This window comes from Myotis daubentonii, chromosome 1, assembly GCF_963259705.1.
Source record: "Myotis daubentonii chromosome 1, mMyoDau2.1, whole genome shotgun sequence".
NCBI lineage: Eukaryota > Metazoa > Chordata > Mammalia > Chiroptera > Vespertilionidae > Myotis > Myotis daubentonii.
The window spans coordinates 46,027,733-46,052,006 of NC_081840.1; the positions used below are offsets into that span (position 1 = coordinate 46,027,733).

A 24,274-nucleotide genomic window follows, 5' to 3' on the forward strand; every position below is an offset into this window, starting at 1 on the left:
GCGTGGCTCAGTTGTTGAGCATTGACCTAAGAACCAGGTGGTCATCATTCAATTCCCAGGCATGGCACGTGCCTGGGTTGTTGTCTCAATCCATAGTGTGGGATGTGCAGGAGGCAGCCAATCAATGATTCTTTCTCATCATTGATGTTTCTATCTCTCTCTCCCTCTCCCTTCTTCTCTGAAATCAATAAAAACATATTTTAAAACAACAACAACAACAACAAAACAGGCAGGACACAAAAATTATAAAAGAAAAACGATAGACTTTATAAAAATGAAGAAATTCCATTCATGAAAAAGTACCATTAAGAGAAAAGGCAAGATATGAAACTGAAAATATTTACAATACATGTATCTGATAAAGGACATATAAACAGAATATGCAAAAAATTCCTACAAATCAGTAAGAAAAGCATACAACCCAATCCAAAAATGGGGAAAAGATTTGAACATGTACTTCATAAAACATTTCCCAATAAGCACATGGAAAAATGCTCAATTTCATGACTCATCACGGAAATGCAAATTAATAACCCAATGAGATACCATCACACACCAATTAGAATGGCACAAATGAAAAAGACAAATAAGGTCAAGTGTTGCTAAGGCTGCAGAGCAACTAGAATTCTAATTGGAAGTAGAAGTATAAAGTGATTCAGATACTTTGGGAAACTAGCAATATTAAAGCTGATCATATGCATACCTTATGACCCAGGAATTCAATTCCTAAGTATATATAGAATAGAAATATATACATATATTCCCAAAAAAACATATACAAGAGTTTTCACAGACATTTTTTACATGAGCCCTAAACTGCAAACAATCCAAATATCTATCAACAACTTAATAGTAGTCACCCTTATCCACCATGGGTATGTTCCAAGATCCCCAGTGGATGCCTGAAAACAGGGATAGTACCAAAACCGATATATACTATATTTTTTCTATACATATATACCTATGATACAGTTTAATTAATTTATTTTTTGTTGCTGCTGTTGTTAATCCTCACCCGAGGATATTTTTTCCATTGATTTTTAGAGAGAGTGGGAGGAGGAGAGACAGAGAGAGAAATTTTTATGTGAGAGACACACATCGATTGGTTGCCTCCCATCCGCTCCCCAACCAGGGCCGGGGATGGAGTCTACAATCGAGGTTATGTGCCCTTGACCAGAATCAAACCTGGGACCCTTCAGTCATTGAGCCGATGTAGGCTAGAGTTAAAGTTTAATTTATAAATCAGGTATAGTAAGAGGTTAATAACAAGAACTAATAATAAAAGAGAACAATCACAGCAAAAAAAAACCCAACCCGTTAAGAAAGTTATGTGAATGTGGTCTTTCAAAATATCTTATTTCACAGATAAAAAATTCATTCTTACTGTAGATCTCAGCAACCTCAGCATACTAGTACAATTTTTTTTCTTATTACATCAATAACTTCTGCCTTTTCACTTAAAGGAAGCACTTTATGGCTTCTCTTTGGCATATCTAAATTGTTAGCAACACTACTCTCATGCTTTGGGGCCATTATTATAAGAAAAATAAGGGTTACTTGAACATGTACTGTTATACCAGTTGATCTCATAACTCAGACAACTACTAACTGACTAATGGGCAGACAGTATATACAGCGTGAATATGCTGGAAAAAGGGATAATTCACATCCTGGGCAGGATGGGGCTGGACGGCATGAGGTTTCATCACGCTGCTCAGAATGGCACACAATTTAGAACTTATGAATTGTTTATCTCTGGAATTATCCACTTAATATTTTCAGAGTGCAGTTAACCACTGAAATCAAAACTGTAGATAAGGGTGGGCTACTGTATTCACATAATGAAATACTATAAAATAATGAGACTAAACAAAATACAACTACATGTAACAATATGGATGCACTTCACTGGCATATGTTGAACAGCTAGACATAAAAAAGTACAGAGTGTAATGATTCTATTTATGTAATGTTCAAAATGGATGACACTGACCTATGATATTAGCAGTCAGAATTGATTTTCTTGGCAGGAGGTTAGCTATTGGAGGGAGGTATGAAGGGGCTTCTGGGCTTCCAGAAATATTGTTTTCCTTCATCTGGATGCTGGCACCACAAAGTGAGTTCACTTCGAAAATTCAATGATCTCCATTTTTATGATTTGTATACATATTTATACTTTTATTATTGTTCAGTAAGACCTATTAACATAAAAACAAAATCAAAACCTTTGGTTTTGTGACTGCTGAAGATCAGTGCCAGAATCAGCTGAGATGCAGGTTAGCTCTATACTTTAGAGACATTCTGCCCAATCTCCAGGGTAGCAAGCCAATGGTGGGTGGGGGTGGGGTCTGTTTCCTACTTTTTTCCATTCTTTCTCCACACTGACTCTTAATTCCAGAAGTTTTTTATTGTTGTTGTTTTTAGAACAAGAACTAATAATTCTAAGGAGCAGGCTAAAAACTGAAAAGTGTAGGGGAGCTTGATAAATGGAAGATGCACAGTATTTCAAGTGTACTGAATGAAAGGGGAAAATTTTCAAAAGATGAGGATAATCAGAGTCAAATAAGGAGAAGGCAGGTTGTTCACTGCATTAATTCTGGGTTAAAAGTTTCATTTCATTATGAGGTCAATGGGGGTAGAAAATTATTTGATAGCAGTCTTTTAGGCTTTTTAAAGATATCCTAAAGAGAAAATAGAGTACAACTTGTGGGAGGGGAGACTACTCAATTTCTCACCACAGCCTTTTTGTCATAGAGCTTGTTGCTATGGAGAAGGCCATGAAGGCAGCAACTAAGGGAAATAAAGGATCTGGCAGGAATAAGTACAGGGACAGTGGATTAAACAAAAAATTCTTAAGCAATTAGCAAGTAGCAGGGCCTATAAAAGACTCACTTTCCATTTTTTCCTAATCCCTACCCCTCTAAAAGTATATGGCCCTGGTTTGCAACTATAATTTACCTCAAATACAGAGAAGCCTGAATAGGCCCAACAAAGCCTAAGCCTGGCAGATAAAACATAAGGCCATTTAGCAATGAAGCCTCATGTCAGGGGGAATCAGCTACCTACCCACCCTATCCTGGGGAAATTATCTCTAGCTGCATAAATTCTAAAGTTGATGCCCTATGACTTCTTTGTTCTATAAAGCCTGAGGGAGCTAGGATAATGAAGTATCAGAAGTGGAGAAGAACCTCTTGTTTCATAGAGTAGTCAGACAGAGAGAAGAGAGAGACAGATTGTGTGTTTGTGTGTGTGTGTGTGTGTGTGTGTGTGAGAGAGAGAGAAAGAGAGAGAGAGAGAGAGAGAGAGAGAGAGGGAGAGAGAGAGAGAGAGAGAGAGAGAGAGAGAGAGACTGGTTGTTCTTAATGGAATCATTAAGAGGCAGCAGCAATGACCTGGGAGCAAAGCTCTGCCTGAACTGGTCTGAAACTACTGCTGTGAGAGAAAAGGCTAGTTGCCAAGTTAGTTAATAGCTTCTGCCCATCATTGTTTCAGACACTTTATCAACCAGGGCAGGGCCAGGCCCTGTTTTTAGCAGTGTAAGCACTGAGAGCAGAGGGTTCAACTACATCTTCCAGCAGATCTCACCACAAGCAATGATTATCAAAGGCAGTTACTCTTCTGTCCCACACAAATAATCACAGAATTATAAATATCAGAACTGGAAGGACCACAGAGATATGTAATCCAATCTCATTTTACAAATGAGGAAATGAAGGCCCAGACCAGTTAAATGACCTTATCAATAGGGCAAGAAAACATCAAGGCTCATAAATGGGGTATTTTCCTTTTGGAATCATATGCTGAGGCTAAATTAGCTAGGGCTAATTTATCAGAACTATATTTACTGCGTAGTTATTACTAACCTGGATTCATATATAAGTATCAGGAACTAAATTATTTGTTAAAGGATGGCATTAATAACAACATAGGTCTGTTTCTCTGAGCCTATCTCAGATGGTTGTGTCACTGAAATACCAAAAGAATCTCATTAGAAACAACCTTAGCTATCTGGAAAGCCTGCAGCCTGGACAACTGAACTGCCTGACTATGCTCTGCAGGAGGAGGAGGGTGAGAATGCACAAAAGGACATTTCACTCCCTTGGAGATTAGTTTATTTTGCAATATGTAAAATGAAACGCAAAAAGTCTGTAACTGAAAAATTTCCTTAGGGCTTCAGGATTTAAATATATGACAGTGGACAGATAACATAATCCACAGGGTGTATAAACATGTACTTGCCCTAAAGCATCCCCTAGGAGTAAGGTGCTAGGTGGAAAGAATGTGTTGGCGGTTGTTTGGGTGGGGGAAGGGTGGGAGAAAGTATTGATTTCCCTAATGCTTCCTTTGTGTGGCTACTGTTGCCATGTGGTAGTCGGTTGCTATGAAGATTAGTGGTGCCAGACAATGGCTGCTAGGCTCTTTATGACTGTGCTGTTGGTAGAGTGGTTTCTGCAGGAGTCGGGCTCAAAGCAATTGGCTTAGCAGCAGAAAGCTTGGTCACTGTGAACCATTTCTCTTCAGGTAAGTGCTGCCTAAGGCAAGACTAAAGGGGAAAGAGTGTTAGTTATAGCTAAGAAAAACAAAAACCAGTAGCTCCAGTATAAGTATCTAAAATTAAATATTTCACAGTTCACACACATACTTTCCTACATCACAATCACACAGAATAAACCAAGAGTAACTCCCAAGGTTACTATTTCCATAAAGATGAATGGTCAGCCCCTTCCTTTCAGTGAGAAAGATCAAAACTCACAGCTGGGATCTGCAATCAGATGAGGATGAAGAACAGCTGAGGCAGGTTCTCAGCGGAGCTACCACAGGCAAACTAACTTCCTGCTAAGCAAAACTACTGCCTATTACTCTGATAATGAGAAAACTGCAACCCACAGACCAAAGTACAGGGCTCAACCACAGAGCTTGAAGGAGGGCCAATTTTTTCTCAGGTAAAAAGAGCCAGAGTACACAGAAATCACCCTGGGTCAGCTATTTACCCAACCTCTTCATTCTCCCACACAATTACTCCTCTTTCCATCTCAGAGTATATATACACTTTTACATTTATACATAATTTAAACATCATCTAGCCCCTATACTGTCCAAAATGGTAAACCACGGCTACATGTGACTATTTAAATAAAAATACAAAATTCAATTCCTCAGTTCCATGTAGCAAGATATTATATGATACTGAAGTAAAAAGAGATTGAAGCCCAACCAGTGTAGCTCAGTAGTTGAGCGTTGACTCATGAACTAGGAGGTCACCGATCAATGATTCTCTCTCATCACTGATGTTTCTATCTCTTTCTCCCTCTCCCTTCCTTTCTCTGAAATCAATAAAAACATATTTAAAAAAGAGATTGAAAATAGCAATAGTAAGTAGTAAAGGAGAGAGGTCAGTAGTTCAAAGGGGTAGCAAGGACGAGGAAAGTATTTTCATTGTAGGAAGTGTTATAGAGGGGAAGGAGTTAATAGAAGGGGGAAAAATGAAGATGAAGAAAGAATAGATAAAATTCATGGTAAAGACTCAAAGAATCTTCAGAATAAGAAAAGAAAAATAAAATAATAGGAAAAGAAAAATGCATTTTAAGAAACAGAGGAGGGAAGCTGGGGGATTTAGGTGGGTATCTTTGATCTTAGTTTAAGAGCATGAAGAAAGAATGAATTGGGCTAAGAATCTTGACAATGAGTCCAGCTAGCATGGCTCAGTGGTTGAGCATTGACCTATGAACCAGGAAGTCATGGTTCGATTTCTGGTCAGTGTCAAGGCACATGCACATGCCAGGGGCTGTGGATCCCCAGTGTGGAGCATGTAGGAGGCAGCCAATCAATGATTTTCTTTTACCATTGATGTTTCTATCTCTCCCTCTCCCTTCCTTTCTGAAATCAATAATAAAATATATATATATATATTTTTTTTTTTAATTAAATCTTTATTGTTCAGATTATTACAGTTGTTCCTCTTTTTTCCTCCCATAGCTCCCCTCCACCCAGTTCCCACCCCACCCTCTGCCCTTACCACCCTCCCCACTGTTCTCATCTATAGGTGTACCATTTTTGTCCAGCCTCTTCGCCCACCCCCACACCCCTTTCCCCTCGAGAATAGTCAATCCATTCCCTTTCTGTGCCCCTGATTCTATTATATTCACCAGTTTATTCTGTTCATCAGATTATTTACTCACTCGATTTTTAGATTCACTTGTTGATAGATGTATTTGTTGTTCATAATTTGTATCTTTACCTTTTCTTCTTCTTCCTCTTCTTAAAGGATACCTTTCAGCAAGCATTTCATATAATACTGGTTTGGTGGTGATGAACTCCTTTAGCATTTTCTTATCTGTGAAGCTCTTTATCTGACGTTCAGTTCTGAATGATAGCTTTGCTGGGTTGTAGGTTCTTGGTATTCATCACTTTGAATATTTCTTGCCACTCCCTTCTGGCCTGCATAGTTTCTGTTGAGAAATCAGCTGACAGTCGTATGGATACTCCCTTGTAGGTAACTGACTGTCTTTCTCTTGCTGCTTTTAAGATTCTCTCTTTGTCTTTTGCTCTTGGCATTTTAATTATGATGTGTCTTGGTGTGGTCCTCTTTGGATTCCTTTTGTTTGGGGTTCTCTGTGCTTCCTGGACTTGTAAGTCTATTTCTTTCAGCAGGTAGGGGAAGTTTTCTGTCATTATTTCTTCAAAATAGGTTTTCAATATCTTGCTCTCTCTCTTCTTCTGGAACCCCCATATTTCGGATGTTGGTACACTTGAAGTTGTCCCAGAGGCTCCTTACACTATCTTCATATTTTTGGATTCTTTTTTCTTTTTGTTTTTCCGGTTGGGTGTTTTTTGCTTCTTCGTATTTCAAATCTTTGACTTGATTCTTGCAATCCTCTAGTCTGCTGTTGGATCTCTGTATAATATTCTTTATTTTAGGCAGTGTATGCTTAATTTCTAGTTGGTCCTTTTTCATAACCTCGAGGGTCTCACTAGATTTCTTGAGGGTCTCACTAAGTTTATCAGCAGTTTAGAGAAAATTCTTGAAAAACCTTAAAAGTGTGGTTTTGAACTCTATATCCTGTAGTTTGCTTTCCTCCATTTCTGTCATTTGTGACCTGTTTCTTTGTCTCCACATTTTATATGCTTCCCTGTGTTGATAGAGTGGCTTTCTGTGCTAGTTGTCCTATAGGGCCCAGTAGCTCAGCCTCCCCAGTTACCTGAGGTGGACACTCTTGGTGCACCCCTTTGTGGGCTTTGTGCACAGTCTTGTTGTAGTTAAGCCTTGATTGTTGTAGGTATCACTGGGAGGAATTGACCTCCAGTCCAATTGGCTGTGAGAATCAGCTGTGTCTACAGTGGGAGAACTTCTGTGCTGGAGACACCCTTCTGGTGCAAGACTTGCTTCAGGGGGCTTTGGTGCTCACTGAGTCTGCACCCTGAGTGTGTCCTTTATGGATCTGAGGAGTTGTAATCTGGATGGTCCCACTCTGACCCCTGAGTACACTGGCTCTTGGATCTCTAAGGAGGTGCTAATTTAGCCTCTGCCTGCGGCTACCCAGCAGGAGCTATGGAGAAATCTGCAGATTCCTCTTCTTTGTTTGGGGTTTGGAGGTGCCCAAATGAGGCCCAGCTGTGAAGCAATGCAATCAGCTGTGGAGCCTTGGGCCGTCTTTTGGAAGTTCTGGGTCTCTCTGACCCAGCTGCAGTTTGTTAGGTAGTTTTCAGATTGCAAAGGGCCAGGCCTTTCATATACAAAAGCCTCTGCACACAGCTTGGGTGGGGCGGGGTCTCAGGGAATCAACAGGGTGGAGCAAACAGCTATGGCTGATCCTCAGTCCTACCCTTAAGAGGCCCCCTGTCTCAGTGTCCCGGTAATCACTGCAAGCACCTCTGAGAGAAAGCTGCCCTTGAGTTCCGACCAATGCCATACAGTCCAGTTTCTCTCCGTATGAGTCTGGGTCCCCAGAGACTCGCCCGGAACTGGAGTTCAGAGCAATCTGGAGCTTGAGACTCCCTCCCGATTGAAAAAGACAACCGCGTCCTCAATTGCCAGCCCTTTCCAGGTGCGCCTCTGTACCTCTGTACTTTACTTCCGCACCTCCTCTGAGTCTCCGTGTGCTTTTCTCTTTCCTTCTAGTTGTAGAATTTCCACTCAGCCAGCCTTCCTGTGGTTCTGGGTGATGTCCGTTTTGTCTTTTGGTTGTATTTTTGAAGTGGTTGTGCGAGGCAGCAATTTCTGGTGTTTACCTATGCCGCCATCTTGGTTTCTCCTCAATAAAAATATATTTTTTAAAAATCTTCACAATGAAATAAGTATTGGGGAATGTAAATGTAATAGAGAGATGAAGGGATTGCTAAGCAGTATTGTGAGCTCAGCTTATGTCAGCTAACAAACAGCTGGGTTGTGTGAATTCTTTCACTTGTCAGTCTAGAATCAGGAGTCGAAAAATGGGAGATAAGGATTTCTTGAATTTGAGACTGGCAAGGTAAACAGATTCATTTCTCTGATGAAACAAATCTACATAACAAGTCTATAATGAACTTTCATTGGTATTAATGTTTTCATTCTCATGACTGCTATGTAAAACTATTCATTTTCAAAATGCCACAGTCAACTAGTACTGGATCCATGATGATTCCAAGGGTGAAGTCACAGGTTCTTATAACTTAAAAGCTGGATAGGTCCTTACTGATCACTAGTCCAAGAAATGAGGTAACTAAGTTAACAAACTTGCCCAAGGTCACAGTGATAGCACCAGAGGTCTTCCGATTTTCACTTCAGTGTCCTTTGCCCGATAGCACAAATTCTTCCAGAAAGCACGTCTACCAAAGTAAAATGCATCACTAGTGATGGCCTCCCACTTAGTGCTGTGGTCTAAAAAGGAAAACCTATAGCATCCCCTGGAATTTTTATTTAAAGTCAGCCGTGCTTCTTTAAAATACCATAGAAGCTAGTAAGCAATTTTGCCTCAGCAAAAGTATGCAGTCTGCCTTAAGACTTCTTACACACCATTTTCAGGACCTTGTGAACCCAAAATAGACTTGGGATCTATTATTTTGACTTGAAGTGCAGTGGGACAAAGAGAAATCAGATGGAATCAGACCTCTGCATAAGTGCTAAGAATAAGTCTCAAAAGGCAAGGAAATCATTCCAGTGGGTCTTCTTAAAATAGTCCTAAGGTTGAGCCTAGTCGACGATCTTTGTAGTGCTGGCTGAATTCCCAGCAACCTAAAAAGAGATGGAATCTGCAGGAATTTCAAGATGCCTTCAAGGCAAGGTTTACAAGGAGAGGTAGGGAAAAAAGAAGCAACACTGCAGTACAGGTAAGCAAAGAAACAAGGAAGAATTGAGGTCACGATCCCTACAGCTGTTATCAGCAAGATGGCTCGGTGCAATAGGGACCTCACAGGTGAAGCACTCACAGCTTCTCTGGGCAAAGAAACAGAAGTACAAAGAGTTGGGTAGCAAAACAAAAAGCCTAATAGGCTGGAATAATTTTTTTTAAAAGTATCTGTATATAGTTCTTATTATTAACTTGAGGACTGACTCAGTACACTAGTTAGATCTTCTAAATCTGCAGAGAATGATCTTTGCAGGAAATCTCTGTTACTTTAAGATGAAAAGGAATGTGAACTAACTCTGATCTCAATTCAGACTACTGCCAACTGATAGCTCAAGTGAATGCCCTCTGAAATGGCCAAAAAGCAAAGTAGAGTATATAACAGCAAAATAGTTCTCTTGGCATGAAAAAAAAACAAAAAAATATATTAAAATAGGAGCACTAAAAACCTTAAAAATTTAATTAAATAAATGACAGTGATCTCAAACCTGGTGCAAGTATTCTTCTTCTGAGTTTTAGAGAAGGTGAAGAATTTTGGAAAGTATTTGACATGGCTTCTAAGTTCAAACAATATTAAAGTATCTATCAGATGTACATTAACATAGCTCTAGAAATGACAATGACATAGATGCAAGATTCATTCAAATACATATTTTTGAAGGCCTACTACAGGTGTCAGGTGTTAAGTGTTGGGGATACAATGGTGAGCAAAACAGAGCCCCTGAGCTCACTGAACTTCTAAAGTAGTAGAAGAAATACACTTTTATAAAAAATACTATTACAGATGGTTCCCGATTAACAATGGTCTCACTTAAGATTTCTCAGCTTTATGACAGTGCAAAAGCCATTTGCATTCAGTAGAAACCATACTTTGAATTTTGATCTTTTCCCAGGCTAGTGATATGCTGTACAATACTCTTTTGTGATGCTGGGCAGCAGTATTGAGATGATTTTGCCCAACTAAAGGCTAATGACATGTTCTGAGCATGTTTAAGGTAGGCTCAGCTAAGCTATGATATTTAATAAAGTTAAGTACTAAATGCATTTTCCATTTATGATATTTTCAACTTATGATGGGTTTATCAGGATGTAACTCCATTGTAAGTCAAGGAGCATCTATACATACGAAATTGCAAATTGTGATGAGTGCTGTGAAATAAAAGTACAGAGTGCATTAAAAGTGTTTAACAGTCTTAGCCGGTTTTGTTCAGTAGATACAGCGTCACTCCACGGACTGAAGGGTCCCAAGTTAGATTCCAGTCAAGGGCACATACCTCGGTTGCAGGTTCCCCGGCCCTGGTCGGGGTACATGCAGGAGACAACCAATCGATGTGTCTCTTTCACATCAATGTTTCTCTCTGTCTCTTCCTTTCCCTTCCACTCTCTCTAAAAATCAATGGAAAAATATCCTCGGGTGAGGATTAACAAACAAAACAAAAAGTGTATACAAGGGAACTTGGTAATAGGCTATGAGTAACAACCAGAGAGCTTTTCAGAGTAAATAATTAATTAAAAAAAAATTTCATGCTAACACTCCCCTGGCAGCGAGGGAGAACAGGGAACCTCAGATAAAAAGGTATCCACTATCTCAGGAGAGTAAAAGGTGAGCCTCACTCTCTTGCATAGTTTTCATCAAGTTCACATAAGCAACAAACATCTCGCCCTTGGAGAAAAGTCACCATCATAAAGATGGACAGAATAAATAGGCAGGAAATTGATGTCTTCTATCTTTAATATATTGAGGCAACAGTTTCCGAAGGTTGCTTGGTGGCACAGAGCTGTGGTCTGAATATGTTTGTCATTCCAACAGACACTGTGGCTGTTGAGATGTTTGACCACAGGCAGATGACATTTTAAAAATCAGATTAGCCACTTGTGATTTGCAGACTGCGTATCGTATACACACATCCAGAGTCAATCTCAAGGATCAAGCTCTCTAATGTCTCGGCATCAGTTTCTAACACAATAGGTGTTTTTTTTCCCCGTTCTTGTCTTAGGAACACAATAAAAACTCATCATCAATGGTATTCTAAAAGATGGTGCTTTACTATAAAACTAATGATGAGAGAGCCAAGAACATAAAATTCTTAACCTGTATCACATCATTGCCGACTGAACGGTAGGCTTTAAATAAATACTGGACCATAACAACATATTCAGAGGAACAGACTTTTATCAGGATGGCCAGAATGAAACGCCTGAATTTCCACAGGCAGCCTGACAAGACAGCTTATGATAATCAGAGATAATGAGCTGTGCTCTTCTGGGCTTCTAAACTCCTCAGAGTGGGGATGCTTTGAGAGTCTGGTTACTGATGCAGAGACCTGAGGGGACTCCGAGGCCCAGCCTTTCTAACCACACATACTTCGACAAGGACTCGGCTTTTTAAATAAAAATAATGTATTTGCTGAAATCAAACTGCCACAGATGGTACGAAGGAATCTGAAATACCTGGTAAGTCTCTTTGCACTCCTATTTTTTTAGGTTGATAAACTTGTAAACAGAAGAGATTTTATTCTCAAGGGTCGATGGAACATATAAGAAGTCTGGATAGTAGCCTTGGGGAGCAGCACCCTACAGTGAGCCAACTGCTTAGTGGATACCTGAAAACAAGACTATGTAAACATTTCCCTGTTGCCTAGGCCTATAAAATCTGTATTGACAGATGCATGAAGTGGTGTGGATGGTTGGGCAATGAGGCAACAATAGGAAGAAGCTGGCTGCACCTCCAGGTGTTAAAAAAGGCAAGAGTTGCACATTCAATGAGCCAACACTAAGTCAATTTAAGAGTTTTCCATTTCCTTGACTCCCACAGCTGCCCTTTTATTACTTTATCTCTTCAAGCTTGATCCAAAAGTTCATTTATTTGAATTCTTCCATATAAAATGATAGAGAGGGGGATGGAGAGAGTATAGACACAGTATGAATTACCTGGCCAGCACCTATCAAACCTACTGCTTAAGCATCAGGGCCAATACTGTTGAACAGCTACAAAGCGGAAACAATTAAAACTGCCAATCTCTAGAAGCTGGGGGATTTTACTAAGAAGTTTACTGTAATTTCTGGGTTAAGTATCACCAGCAGACTGTAGTCATTTGAGACTCCTAATAAATACTTGGTGTGAATTACAACAATAAACCCCTGCAGGCAGAAGCAGGTTGAGAAGGGATGGGGAAGCCATAGGTAGCACTTACCATCTTCTGTTTCTTGCCACACGATGCCCTCAAGGTTGACACTTGTCCCAGGTTCACAGGGACCCAGGCACTCAGGCTCGGTGGCTAAAGCCACATCACATGTGTTGACCCCAACTGATCGGGTACGAACCATGATCTGCTCACAGGGAGATGAGATGTCATTACTGACCACTGGTACCAAAAGGTGTAGTGGCAGCACTGCTGGTGTGGAGACAGGGGACTCCATCTGTGGGGGAAGAAAAAGCACCAGCTGAGTTACAGGAAGAACTTTTAGAGGAAATACCTTCCTTGTATTTAATCTAGTCCAACATCTTTTCCTGCCAGAGTGCAGAAGACTCTAAATATAAGATTTTTGTTTTTTTCTTTCAAGTTTTACTCATGATACCACTACAAAGCTAGCAGTTTAGATGAATGTGCCCTGAGCTAGGAGAAGCTCTATCCTATATAATAAAGCCTAATATGCAAATCGACTGAACAGCGGAACGACTGGTCACTATGATGCACACTGACCATCAAGGGGCAGATGCTCAATGCAGGAGCTGCCCGCAGGCCCCAGGCCAGCCAAGGCGGGTGCCAGCGGGGCTCCCCAATCACCCCACTGGTCACCCCACAGATCGGCCCTGATCGCCGGCCAGGCCTAGGGACCCTACCCGTGCACAGGGCATCTAGTTTCTTAATAACAATTTTCATCATAAACTGTGCCTGTCTCATTTTTCTAGTGAAAGAGAATTAGGGCCAGTTTTCAGCAGTAACGGAACACAAAGATTGATAAGAAAGAAAAGGACCAGTTTCTGAGCCATGTTTTACTGCCACCACTATGTTTCCCAACAAATCCTACATTAACCAGGTATAAAAATCCAAGAATATAGATAGGAATAAAAAAAAAGGGGGGAAATAGATCCTAGGAATACCACTTCAAGAAGACTGGAGCTTTAATTCATCTTTAGCTAGAAGGAAGTCTTCTTAAAAGTTATTTAGGAGAGCTTGAAGTTTCTATTATAACAGCAACAGTTAATGAGAATGGTATTTTGGAATGTGAATCTAACATAAAATTTATCTGTAAGAAACAAGAGGTATTATCACTACCCAGAAACCGATTGGTAGAGAGTCTGCTGATGAAGCTGATTATAGACACACACAGAGAGAAATAGTTGAAGGACCAACAATCTACCTCCAAATATAGAACCTCTCACAAAAACACAATTACTTAGATTCCAAGAAGAATGTAACACATCTAGAGTTAAAAGAAAAATTGTAACGAAAAGGGTAATAATCCCTTAACTCATTAAATCTTAGCATTTATCAGGTTGACAAATTACCAACTCTGAGTTTACAGTGCCAAAATCCTAACTGAACAGAGTACCTTGCATATGCAAAGGCACTCAATGATGCACTGACTGACCTGGTATGATAGCAATTAGCAGAGTTAGAAAATGATAGGGACCCTCTTCTTTGCAAAGATATTTTAATCCTACAGACCTATATTCAGAGAGAGCCATACAATAAACCCATAATACAAGCTGCTGGACAACTCTGCAACAGAAGTCTGCTTCTGGAATAGTTTACTGCATGGCCATTGTTCTACCTATAGTTCACCTACTTCCTCTTAACACTGACATCTGGGTATTGAATTCATTCTCTGCAGTTAGCTCTGACATCTTGACTTATAAGTCATTGCTATTTGTGAATCATCACTGTCAGAGTCCAGAGACTGCTAAAACACTGATTCTTTTTAAAAAATTAATTATATTATTTGAGAGAAAGAGCGAGAGAGAGAGAGAGAGAGAGAGAGAGAGAGAGAGAGAGAGAGAGAGAAACATTGATGTTGTCCCACTTATTTATGTATACATTGGTTGCTTCTTGTATGTGCCCTGACCGGGGATTGAACCCGCAACATTGGCATATCAGGACAATGCTCTAACCAACTGAACCACTGGGTTGGAGGTTTAAAACACTGATTCAGATTAATACTGGTCCTTGAAAAGTTGCCAAAACATTATCCTTATCTGCTTGTTGTTACATATACCCACCCTGTACTTCCCTAACTCCACCTTTTTCATAAAATGAAATGAAAGTGGAAACCTGTATAATGAATCTTCTGTATGATGGTAAATGCCAAAAGGCATTTTGCTGTCTTTGCACTCTTAAAAATCAGGTATTCATAATTTGATTTGGTAACCTTCTTCGGATGTGTGTGGTACATCCTTAAAAGACCCTTTAACATCTCCATGTACAGACTTGAAGGTAGAAATAACACAGAAAAAGTAAACTAGACTCCCCATTACTCCTTTGTAGTACTGGAATCTGGCTCTAGTCATTTAGCCCTTTCAGGAATGCTCCAAGAAGGTGGCTCATAACTCTTTGCAAAGAAAGATTCCTGGGGAGTTACTAGAAAGGGGGAAATTAGAGACAGAATATACAGATCATCTTTACTTATGGACTTACCTCTGTACTTTTGGGGAAGAACTGAGACAGAAGCAATTTTACAGTCAGGATATGCAATTCCTTTGCTCAGCGTTTGTTCCCTTTTCTATACCTTTCTTCTTCTAGCAAAAGAAATTCCTACAAGGTCCTCTTTCTGGGACACAAAGATTGACCTAAACCTTCTAGGTCACTCCTGTGAATTTTCTGATTGCCTCGCTCGAGCATGTCCTGTTGCCAATCTGTTCCACCGCTGAAACAGCAATCCCAAGTACAGAGGGAGGTAAGTCCCCAGGGAGTCAGCCACCTACACATTATCTCAGCCATCAAGGACAACTCTTTTCTGGAAGTGGGTTCATTTCCTGTTAAGTTATTTAGTGCTGCTGGAGCCCAGAGAGAAATAAGCTACTAATATTCTAGATAAAGCCAAGCCCCTAAATTCCCTACTAACAGATCCAGAAAACAACATCTAAGATATAAGTAGGAAATGCCAATGTTGCATTCAAGCACCTTGTCAAATTAAACCCTGCTATACACCCTAAAGCAGGGGTCCTCAAACATTTTAAATAGGGGGCCAGTTCACTGTCCCTCAGACCATTGGAGGGCCTGACTATAGTTAAAAAAATAACAACTATGAACAAATTCCTATGCACACTGCACATATCTTATTTTTAAGTGAAAAAACAAAACGGGAACAAATACAGTATTTGTATTTGCATGTAGCCCGCGGGCCGTAGTTTGAGGACCCCTGCCCTAAAGAGAAGAAACTTAGTGGAACTGATCACTAAGAACTAATATACATGAGGAGCTGATTAACATGTATATGCAACAAACTACCTTACTGGTCAGTTACTAAGCAGAGTTCAGGATCTCTGTGTAAGGATGACTTTATTTAATTTTTTAATTAATTAAAAGATTTTGGGGGGTGGGGAGAGGTGAAAAAATTCATCTATGGGTTTGGAACTATTCAGTTTCCTTCCACTTTGCAACAGAAATCCAAGGCGAAATCATGGTGCAGCACAATAATGTTTAATTAGAGCTCCAGCTCTGCTAATTACGTTGGTTGCATCTATAATCTACATTAAGTCATAGTGCATAATAAGCAGCTCTGTGATATTCATCTAATAACCTAGGTGGCTTTATGAGATTTCATATTCTACTATTCATTGGAACAAACATAGCTTCATTTATCACTCTCCAGGAGAGAATCAAAATCAGAAAAGGACTCATTTTGCCATCTTTTCCATATACTTAGGATATAAGAGCAGGGATTGTCAGGAGATTGAAGCCAGCAGGGAAAATGAGGAACAGGAATATAAAACGTTAAGGTAATTAAATACCTTAACAACTAGGACAACAATAAAAGCTGGGCCAGTTCTCACTCTGAAATGCTAAGTGCCACCACAGGCTTCTGGGGCTCCCTGAAGGCGGGAAATAAACAACAAAACAAAACAAAAACCTGAGAAGAGAGAATTTAAAAATGGAAATCTCTGAAGTTTCCCAACAATTCTGTCCTTTATCTTTTAATGATACTTCTTTTCAATTCACCTTTAGATATTAGTCAAAATAGTAAGTACCTATTAGGGATCTGAGTGCTGATAGGCAGGTGACACAGAAATGAGGACTAGAGACAATAAAGAAAGGCCAGAGCCATTAATCTCCCTGAAAGAAGTAATTATACACTGACTTCAGTTGCTTCCCACACATGATGAAATAAAAATTTCAAGGCTACAACTGAATTTTTGGGGCAAAAAATGCAGTGAAGAAATATTTGGTTCAGACCCCCTCCTCTCTCCTACACTAATATAAGTCTGGTATCTTCACCTTCACAGTCAAAAGGTAGAAAGGAAGCTGGCCTGGCAGAAATGGCGCAGTCGGCTGAGTGTTGTCCAGTGCATCGAAAGGTTGCCAGTTTGATTCGGGTCAGGGCACATACCTGAGGTTTTGAGTTTGCTCCCAAGTTGAGGAGTGTACGGAAGGCAAATGATGTTTCTCTCTCTCCTTTCCTCTGCTAAGCATGTCCTCAGATGAGGATTTTTTAAAAACTTTAAAAAATATATGTATATTTTTTATTGATTTCAGAGAGAAAGGGAGAGGGAGAGATAGAAACTTCAATGATGAGAGAGAATCATCGATTGGCTGCCTCCTACATGCTCCCTACTGGGGATCAAACCTGAAACCTGGGTATGTGCCCTGATCAGGAATCATCCTGGTTCATAGGTCAACGTTCAACCACTGAGCCACTTGGGGATAAACGGAAGAAGACTTGACTTGGGGGGAGGGATAAACACACAATATTGTCAGTTGTTTTCCTTGGAGCAATAGGCTCATTTCATTCACTTTCAAGAAAATGTCTGCGAAACACCCATTAATTAGTTATTAGTCTGAATAACTAATTTGTTAGTTGATCTTTCAAGTAAAAAATGGTATTTGATGAAAAAACTGGATAGGTCAGCCCACAATTCCCAATTGCACAGGTGTTCATGTGTACTTTCCCTTTGTCACACACAACATAAAATGACATGTACTCAAAGGTTGAGATTTAATTAATAACTTTTACTGCTTTATTGGCACAATTAAAGATATTTTCAAGTGAAATTGGCTTTATAATGTTTTTTAATCTTTTACTAAAAGGCCATAGCAATGAAGAATGTGATGGTTACTAGTGCAATTTGGTGCCACTGATTTTATTCGTGCTAAGGTGCCAGCCATCTTACCCACCATTGCATTTGTATCATCAGTACAAGGTCAACAGAGCAAATGAGGTCTTAGTATTATTATGAAAATACTTCTGACCTAGCAGAACCTCTGAAAAGGTCTCAGAGATACTTAGGGTTCTGAGGGTTATATTTCAAGAACTAATCAAGTTTCATGTTCTAGGACTAGAGAAGTGATTAGCTTCTGCAGAAGCATATACCCATCTGATTCCTAAACAAAACTGGGATTCTGATAGCCAGAAGTTGAGGGAGACTGCCTATTCATTAGGCAAACAAGGGTGTCTTATTTGGGTGAAGAAAACAGAGACATGAAGGCAGAGAAAATTATTAGCGAGAGTGAAGTAGGAAAGAATACTCCTAAAATCCATACACTAAAGATCTTGTAAGTAGGGATGTTTATGAGTTAGGAGTTAACAAATTTCAGCAACTGAGTTAATAGTGAGTATTTTAAAAATATGGGGGAATGAAGAGGTCAGTTAATTGTTTAGAAAAAGGACAAATGGGCAGCCTCCTGATCACCACACCCTCTGTCTGAGGAACAGTAGCTGTGTGTGAAGCCTCCCCCCACCAGCCGGAGGAGCCACCACAGCGGTGAACAGCACCCACCACAGGAGCTGCTGCCAACTGAGGAGCAGCTGATACCACAACCGCCCGAGGAGCAACCGCAGCCTGAGGAGCCACTGCCACCCAGGGAGCAGCCACTGAATGACTCAACATCTAGATATGTCAGTGAGATCTAACATGGGTAGACAAAGAAACCCCCAAAGGAAAGAAAAGGAGGACTCCCAGAAAAGCAGCTAAGTGAAACCGAGGCATGCAGCATGACAGAAAAAGAATTCAGATTAAGGGTCCTAGAATGCATAAACCGGATGAAGAAAAAAATCAACAACTTATGCAAGAAGCAAGAAGAAACAGGTGAAAAAAATCAATAAATTATGTAAGAACCAAGAAGAAATGAAGAGTGAAATAGCTGCAATAAAAAACACCATTGAAAGTTTCAACAGTAGACTAGGAGAAGCGGAGGAACGAATTAGGGAATTAGAAGACAGGGAAACAAAACACACCCAAACTGAACAGCAATTGGAGAAAAAAATTAAAAGATAGAAGGAGAGCCTAAGGGAGCTATGGGACAACATGAAACTAAAAAACATACGAATAATAGGGGTGCCAGAACAATAGAAAGAGGAACAAGACTTAGAAAACCTATTTGAAGAAATAATATCAGAAAACTTCCCGGAGGTGGGGAAGAAAAAAAAGTCACACAAGCACAGAGAGTCCCAAACAAAGTGAACCCGAAAAGACCCACACCAAGACACATCATAATTACCATGGCAAATGTTCAGGACAAAGAGAGAATCTTAAAGGCTGCAAGAGAGAGATGGAAAGTTACATTCAAGGGATCTCCCATTAGATTATCAAATGATTTCTCAACAGAAACACATCAGGCCAGAAAAGAATGGACAGAAATTTACAAAGTGATGCAAAGCAAAGGACTGAATCCAAGAATACTCTATCCAGCAAGGCTATGATTCAAAATTGAAGAGGAAATAAGAAGCTTCACAGACAAAAAAAGGCTAAGGGAGTTTATCACCACCAAGCCAGCAATGCAAGGAATGCTAAAGGGACTGGGGTAAAAAGAAGAAATAAAAAGCTCAGAAAGAAAACAGCCAAACAAAAATAGAAATGGCTACAAACAAGTACCTTTCAATAATAACTTTAAACGTAAATGAATTAAATGCTCGAAGCAAAAGACATCGAGTTAATGAATGGATAAAAAAACATGACCCATACATTTGCTGTCTACAAGAGACCCACCTCATTAGAAGGGACTCACACGGACTGAAAGTGAAGGGATGGAAAAATATCTTTTAGGCAAATGGAAATGAAAAAAAAGCTGGGGTAGCAATACTTGTATCGGACAAAATAGACCTCAAAGTGAAGGCCATAACAAGAGATAAGGAAGGCCACTTCATAATACTAAAGGGATCAATACTACAAGAAGATATAACCCTGATAAACATATATGCACCCAATGCAGGAGCACCCAAATACCTAAAAACACTCCTGGAAGATATCAAAGGAGAGATCGACAACAATACAATCATAGTAGGGGACTTTAATACACCACCGACAGCACTGGATAAGTCCTCTAGACAAACAATCAGCAAAGAAACAGCAATCCTAAATGACTCACTAGATCAGATGGACTTAATAGACATCTTCAGAACACTTCACCCCAAAGCCACAGAATATACATTCTACTCAAGTGCTCATAAGACATATTCAAAGATAGACCATATATTGGGTCACAAACAAAGTCTCCCCAAATTCAAGAAGACTGAAATCATACCAAGCATCTTCTCAGACCATGAAGGCATAATATTAGAAATAAACTACAATAAAAACAACCAAAATACTAAACACTTGGAAGCTGAATAGCATGTTATTAAATATTGATTAGGTTACCAATGAGATCAAAGAAGAAATTAAAAACATCCTGGAAACTAATGACAATGAAAACACAACAATCCAAAACCTATGGGACACAATGAAAGCAGTCCTGAGAGGGAAGTTTATAGCTCTACAGGCCTATCTCAAAAAACAAGAAAAAATGGTAGTAAATCATCTAACTCTACAACTCAAAGAATTAGAAAGAGAGCAACAAGAAAAGCCCAGAGTGAGCAGAAGGAAGGAGATAATAAAGATTAGAGCAGAAATAAATGACATAGAGACCAAAAAAAACAATACAGAAAATCAATGAAACCAAGAGCTGGTTCTTTGAAAGGATAAACAAGATTGACAAACCTCTAGCCAGGCTCACCAAGAAGCAAAGAGAGAGGACCCAAATAAACAAAATCAGAAACGATAGAGGCGAAATAACAACAGACCCCACAGAAATACAAATGATTGTTAAACAATACTATGGACAACTCTACTCCAACAAATTAGACAACCTGGAGGAAATGGACAAATTCCTAGAAAAATACAACATTCCAAAACTCAATCAGGAAGAATCTAAAAATCTCAACAGGCCAATAACTATGGAAGAAATTGAAGCAGTCATAAAAAAGCTTCCAGCAAACAAAAGCCCAGGACCAGACGGCTTCACAGGGGAGTTTTACCAAACATTCAAGGAAGAACTAAAACCTATCCTCCTCAGACTACTACAAAAAATTCAAGAGGAAGGAACACTTCCAAGCTCATTCTATGAAGCCAGCATCACCCTAATACCAAAACCAGGTAAAGACAACATAATGAAAGAGAATTACAGGCCAATATCCCTCATGAACATAGATGCCAAAATCCTCAACAAAATCTTAGCAAATCGGATCCAGCAGTACATCAGAAAGATCATACACCATGACCAAGTAGGATTTATCCCAGGGATGCAAGGATGGTACAATATCCGCAAATCAATAAACGTGATACATCACATAAACAAATTGAAAGAAAAAAACCACACAGTCATATCAATTGATACAGAAAAAGCGTTTGACAAAATTCAACACCCATTTTTGATAAAAACTCTCAGCAAGGTGGGAATAGAAAGATCATAGCTCAACATAATAAAAGCCATATATGACAGGCCCACAGCCAACATCATACTCAATGGACAAAAACTAACACCATTTCCCCTAAGAACAGGAACAAGACAGGGATGCCCCCTCTCACCACTCCTGTTTGACATAGTTCTGGAAGTATTAGCCATTGCAATTAGACAAGAAGAAGAAATAAAACGCATCCAAATTGGAAAAGGAGAAGTAAAACTGTCCTTATTTGCAGATGACATGATATTATACATTAAAAAAAACCCTAAAGGCTCCATCAAAAAACTATTAGACTTAATAAATGAATTCAGCAATGTAGCAGGATACAAAATTAATGCCAAGAAATCTATGGCATTTCTATACACCAATAGTTAACTTTCAGAAAGAGAGATTATAAAACCAATCCCGTTTACCATTGCACCAAAAAAATTAAGCTACCTAGGAATAAACTTAACTAAAGAGGTAAAAGACCTCTACTCAGAAAACTACAGGACGTTGAAAAAAGATATAGAGGAAGACATAAACAGATGGAAGAACATACCGTGTTCATGGATTGGTAGAATCAACATCATTAAAATGTCCATACTACCCAAAGCAATCTATAAATTCAACGCACTTCCCGTTAAAATACCAACGGCATACTTCAGAGATCTAGAACGAACTTTCCAAAAATTCATCTGGAATAAAAAAAGACCCCGAATAGCTGCAGCAATCCTGAAAAAGAACAAAGTAGGTGGGATCTCAATACCAGACATCAAGTTGTATTACAAAGCCACTGTTCTCAAAACTGCCTGGTACTGGCACAAGAACAGACATATAGATCAATGGAATAGAATAGAGAGCCCAGAAATCGACCCGAACCAATTATTATTTGACAAAGGAGGCAAGAACATACAATGGAGTCAAGATAGTCTCTTCAATAAATGGTGTTGGGAAAATTGGACAGATACATGCAAGAAAATGAAACTAGACCACCAACTTACACCATTCACAAAAATAAACTCAAAATGGATAAAGGACTTAAATATACGACGGGAAACCATAAAAATACTAGAAGAATCCAAAGGCAACAAAATTTCAGACATATGCCGAAGCAATTTCTTCACTGATACAGCTCCTAGGGCATTGGAAACTAAAGAGAAAATAAACAAATGGGACTACATCAAAATAAAAAGCTTCTGCACAGCAAAAGAAACCATCAACAAAACAACGCGAAAACCCATTGCATGGGAGAACATATTTGCCAATGTTATCACCAATAAGGGTTTAATCTCCAACATTTATAGGGAACTCATACAACTCAACAAAAGGAAGATAAACAATCCAATCAAAAAATGGGCCAAGGATCTAAATAGACACCTTTCAAAAGAAGACATTCAGAAAGCCAAGAGACATATGAAAACATGCTCAAAGTCGCTAATCATCCGAGAGATGCAAATCAAAACAGCAATGAGGTACCATCTCACACCTGTCAGACTGGCTATCATCAACAATTCAACAAACGACAAGTGTTGGAGAGGATGTGGAGAAAAAGGAACACTTGTGCACTGCTGGTGGGAATGCAGACTGGTGCAGCCACTATGGAGTTTCCTCAAAAAACTGAAAATGGAACTCCCATTTGACCCTGTGATCCCACTTCTAGGAATATATCCCAAGAAACCAGACACACCAGTCAGAAAGGATATATGTACCCCTATGTTCATAGCAGCACAATTCACCATAGCTAAGATCTGGAAACAGCCTAAGTGCCCATCTGTAGATGAATGGATTAGAAAACTGTGGTACATCTACACGATGGAATACTATGCTGCTGTAAAAAAGAAGGAACTCTTACCATTTGCAACAGCGTGGATGGAACTGGAGAGCATTATGCTAAGTGAAATAAGCCAGTCAATGAAGGAAAAATACCCCATGAGCTCACTCATTTCTGGATAATAATGACCATTATAAACTTATGAACAAAAATAGATACAGAGGCAGAGCTGCCTCAAACAGACTGTCAAACTACAGCAGGAAGGCTGGGGAGGGTGGGAGGGCAGGAGGGGGGTGGGTAAGAGATCAACCAAAGGACTTGTATGCATGCATATAAGCATAACCAATGGACATAAGACACTGGGGGGTAGGGGAGGCCAGGGGATTGTCAAGGGCGGGGGAAATAAAGGATACATATGTAATACTCTTTGGAATACTTTAAGCAATAAAAAAAAAATGGGCAATGGACCTAAATAGACACCTTTCAAAGGAGGACATTCAGAAAGCCAAGAGACATGAAAACATGCTCAAAGTCACTAATCATCCGAGAGATGCAAATCAAAACAACAATGAGGTACCATCTCACACCTGTCAGACTGGCTATCATCAACAAATCAACAAACAACAAGTGCTGGAGAGGATGTGGAGAAAAAGGAACACTCGTGCACTGCTGGTGGGAATGCAGACTGGTGCAGCCACTATGGAAGACAGTATGGTTTCCTCAAAAAACTAAAAATGGAACTCCCATTTGACCCTGTGATCCCACTTCTAGGAATATATCCCAAGAAACCAGACACACCAGTCAGAAAGGATATATTCACCCCTATGTTCATAGCAGCACAATTCACCATAGCTAAGATCTGGAAACAGCCTAAGTGCCCATCAGTAGATGAATGGATTAGAAAACTGGTACATCTACACAATGGAATACTATGCTGCTGTAAAAAAGAAGGAACTCTTACCTTTTGCAACGGCATGGATGGAACTGGAGAGCATTATGCTAAGTGAAATAAGCCAGTCAATGAAAGAAAAATACCACATGATCTCACTCATTTATGGATAATAAAAACCATTATAAATTTATAAACAAAAATAGATACAGAGGCATAGCTGCCTCGAACAGACTGTCAAACTGCAGTGGGAAGACCGGGGAGGGTTGGGGGGCGGGGAGGGGGGTAAGAGATCAACCGAAGAACTTGTATGCATGCATATAAGTATAACCAATTGACATAAGACACTGGGGGGTAGGGGAGGCCAGGGGATTGTCAAGGGTGGGGAAACAAAGGAGACATATGTAATACTCTTTGTAATACTTTAAG

General features: G+C 39.6%; 1 protein-coding gene across 6 annotated transcripts in view; it reads right to left on the reverse strand.

Annotated features, from left to right (window-relative positions):
- Positions 1 to 24,274, reverse strand: part of ZNF609 (zinc finger protein 609) — a 247,543-nt gene that overhangs the window by 59,525 nt on the left and 163,744 nt on the right. For all 6 annotated transcript variants that reach the window (XM_059698616.1, XM_059698589.1, XM_059698580.1 and 3 more), the window contains one exon: positions 12,518 to 12,743. In XM_059698616.1, coding sequence (XP_059554599.1) covers positions 12,518 to 12,743 — 226 coding nt within the window. The remainder of the gene's footprint in view (positions 1 to 12,517; positions 12,744 to 24,274) is intronic.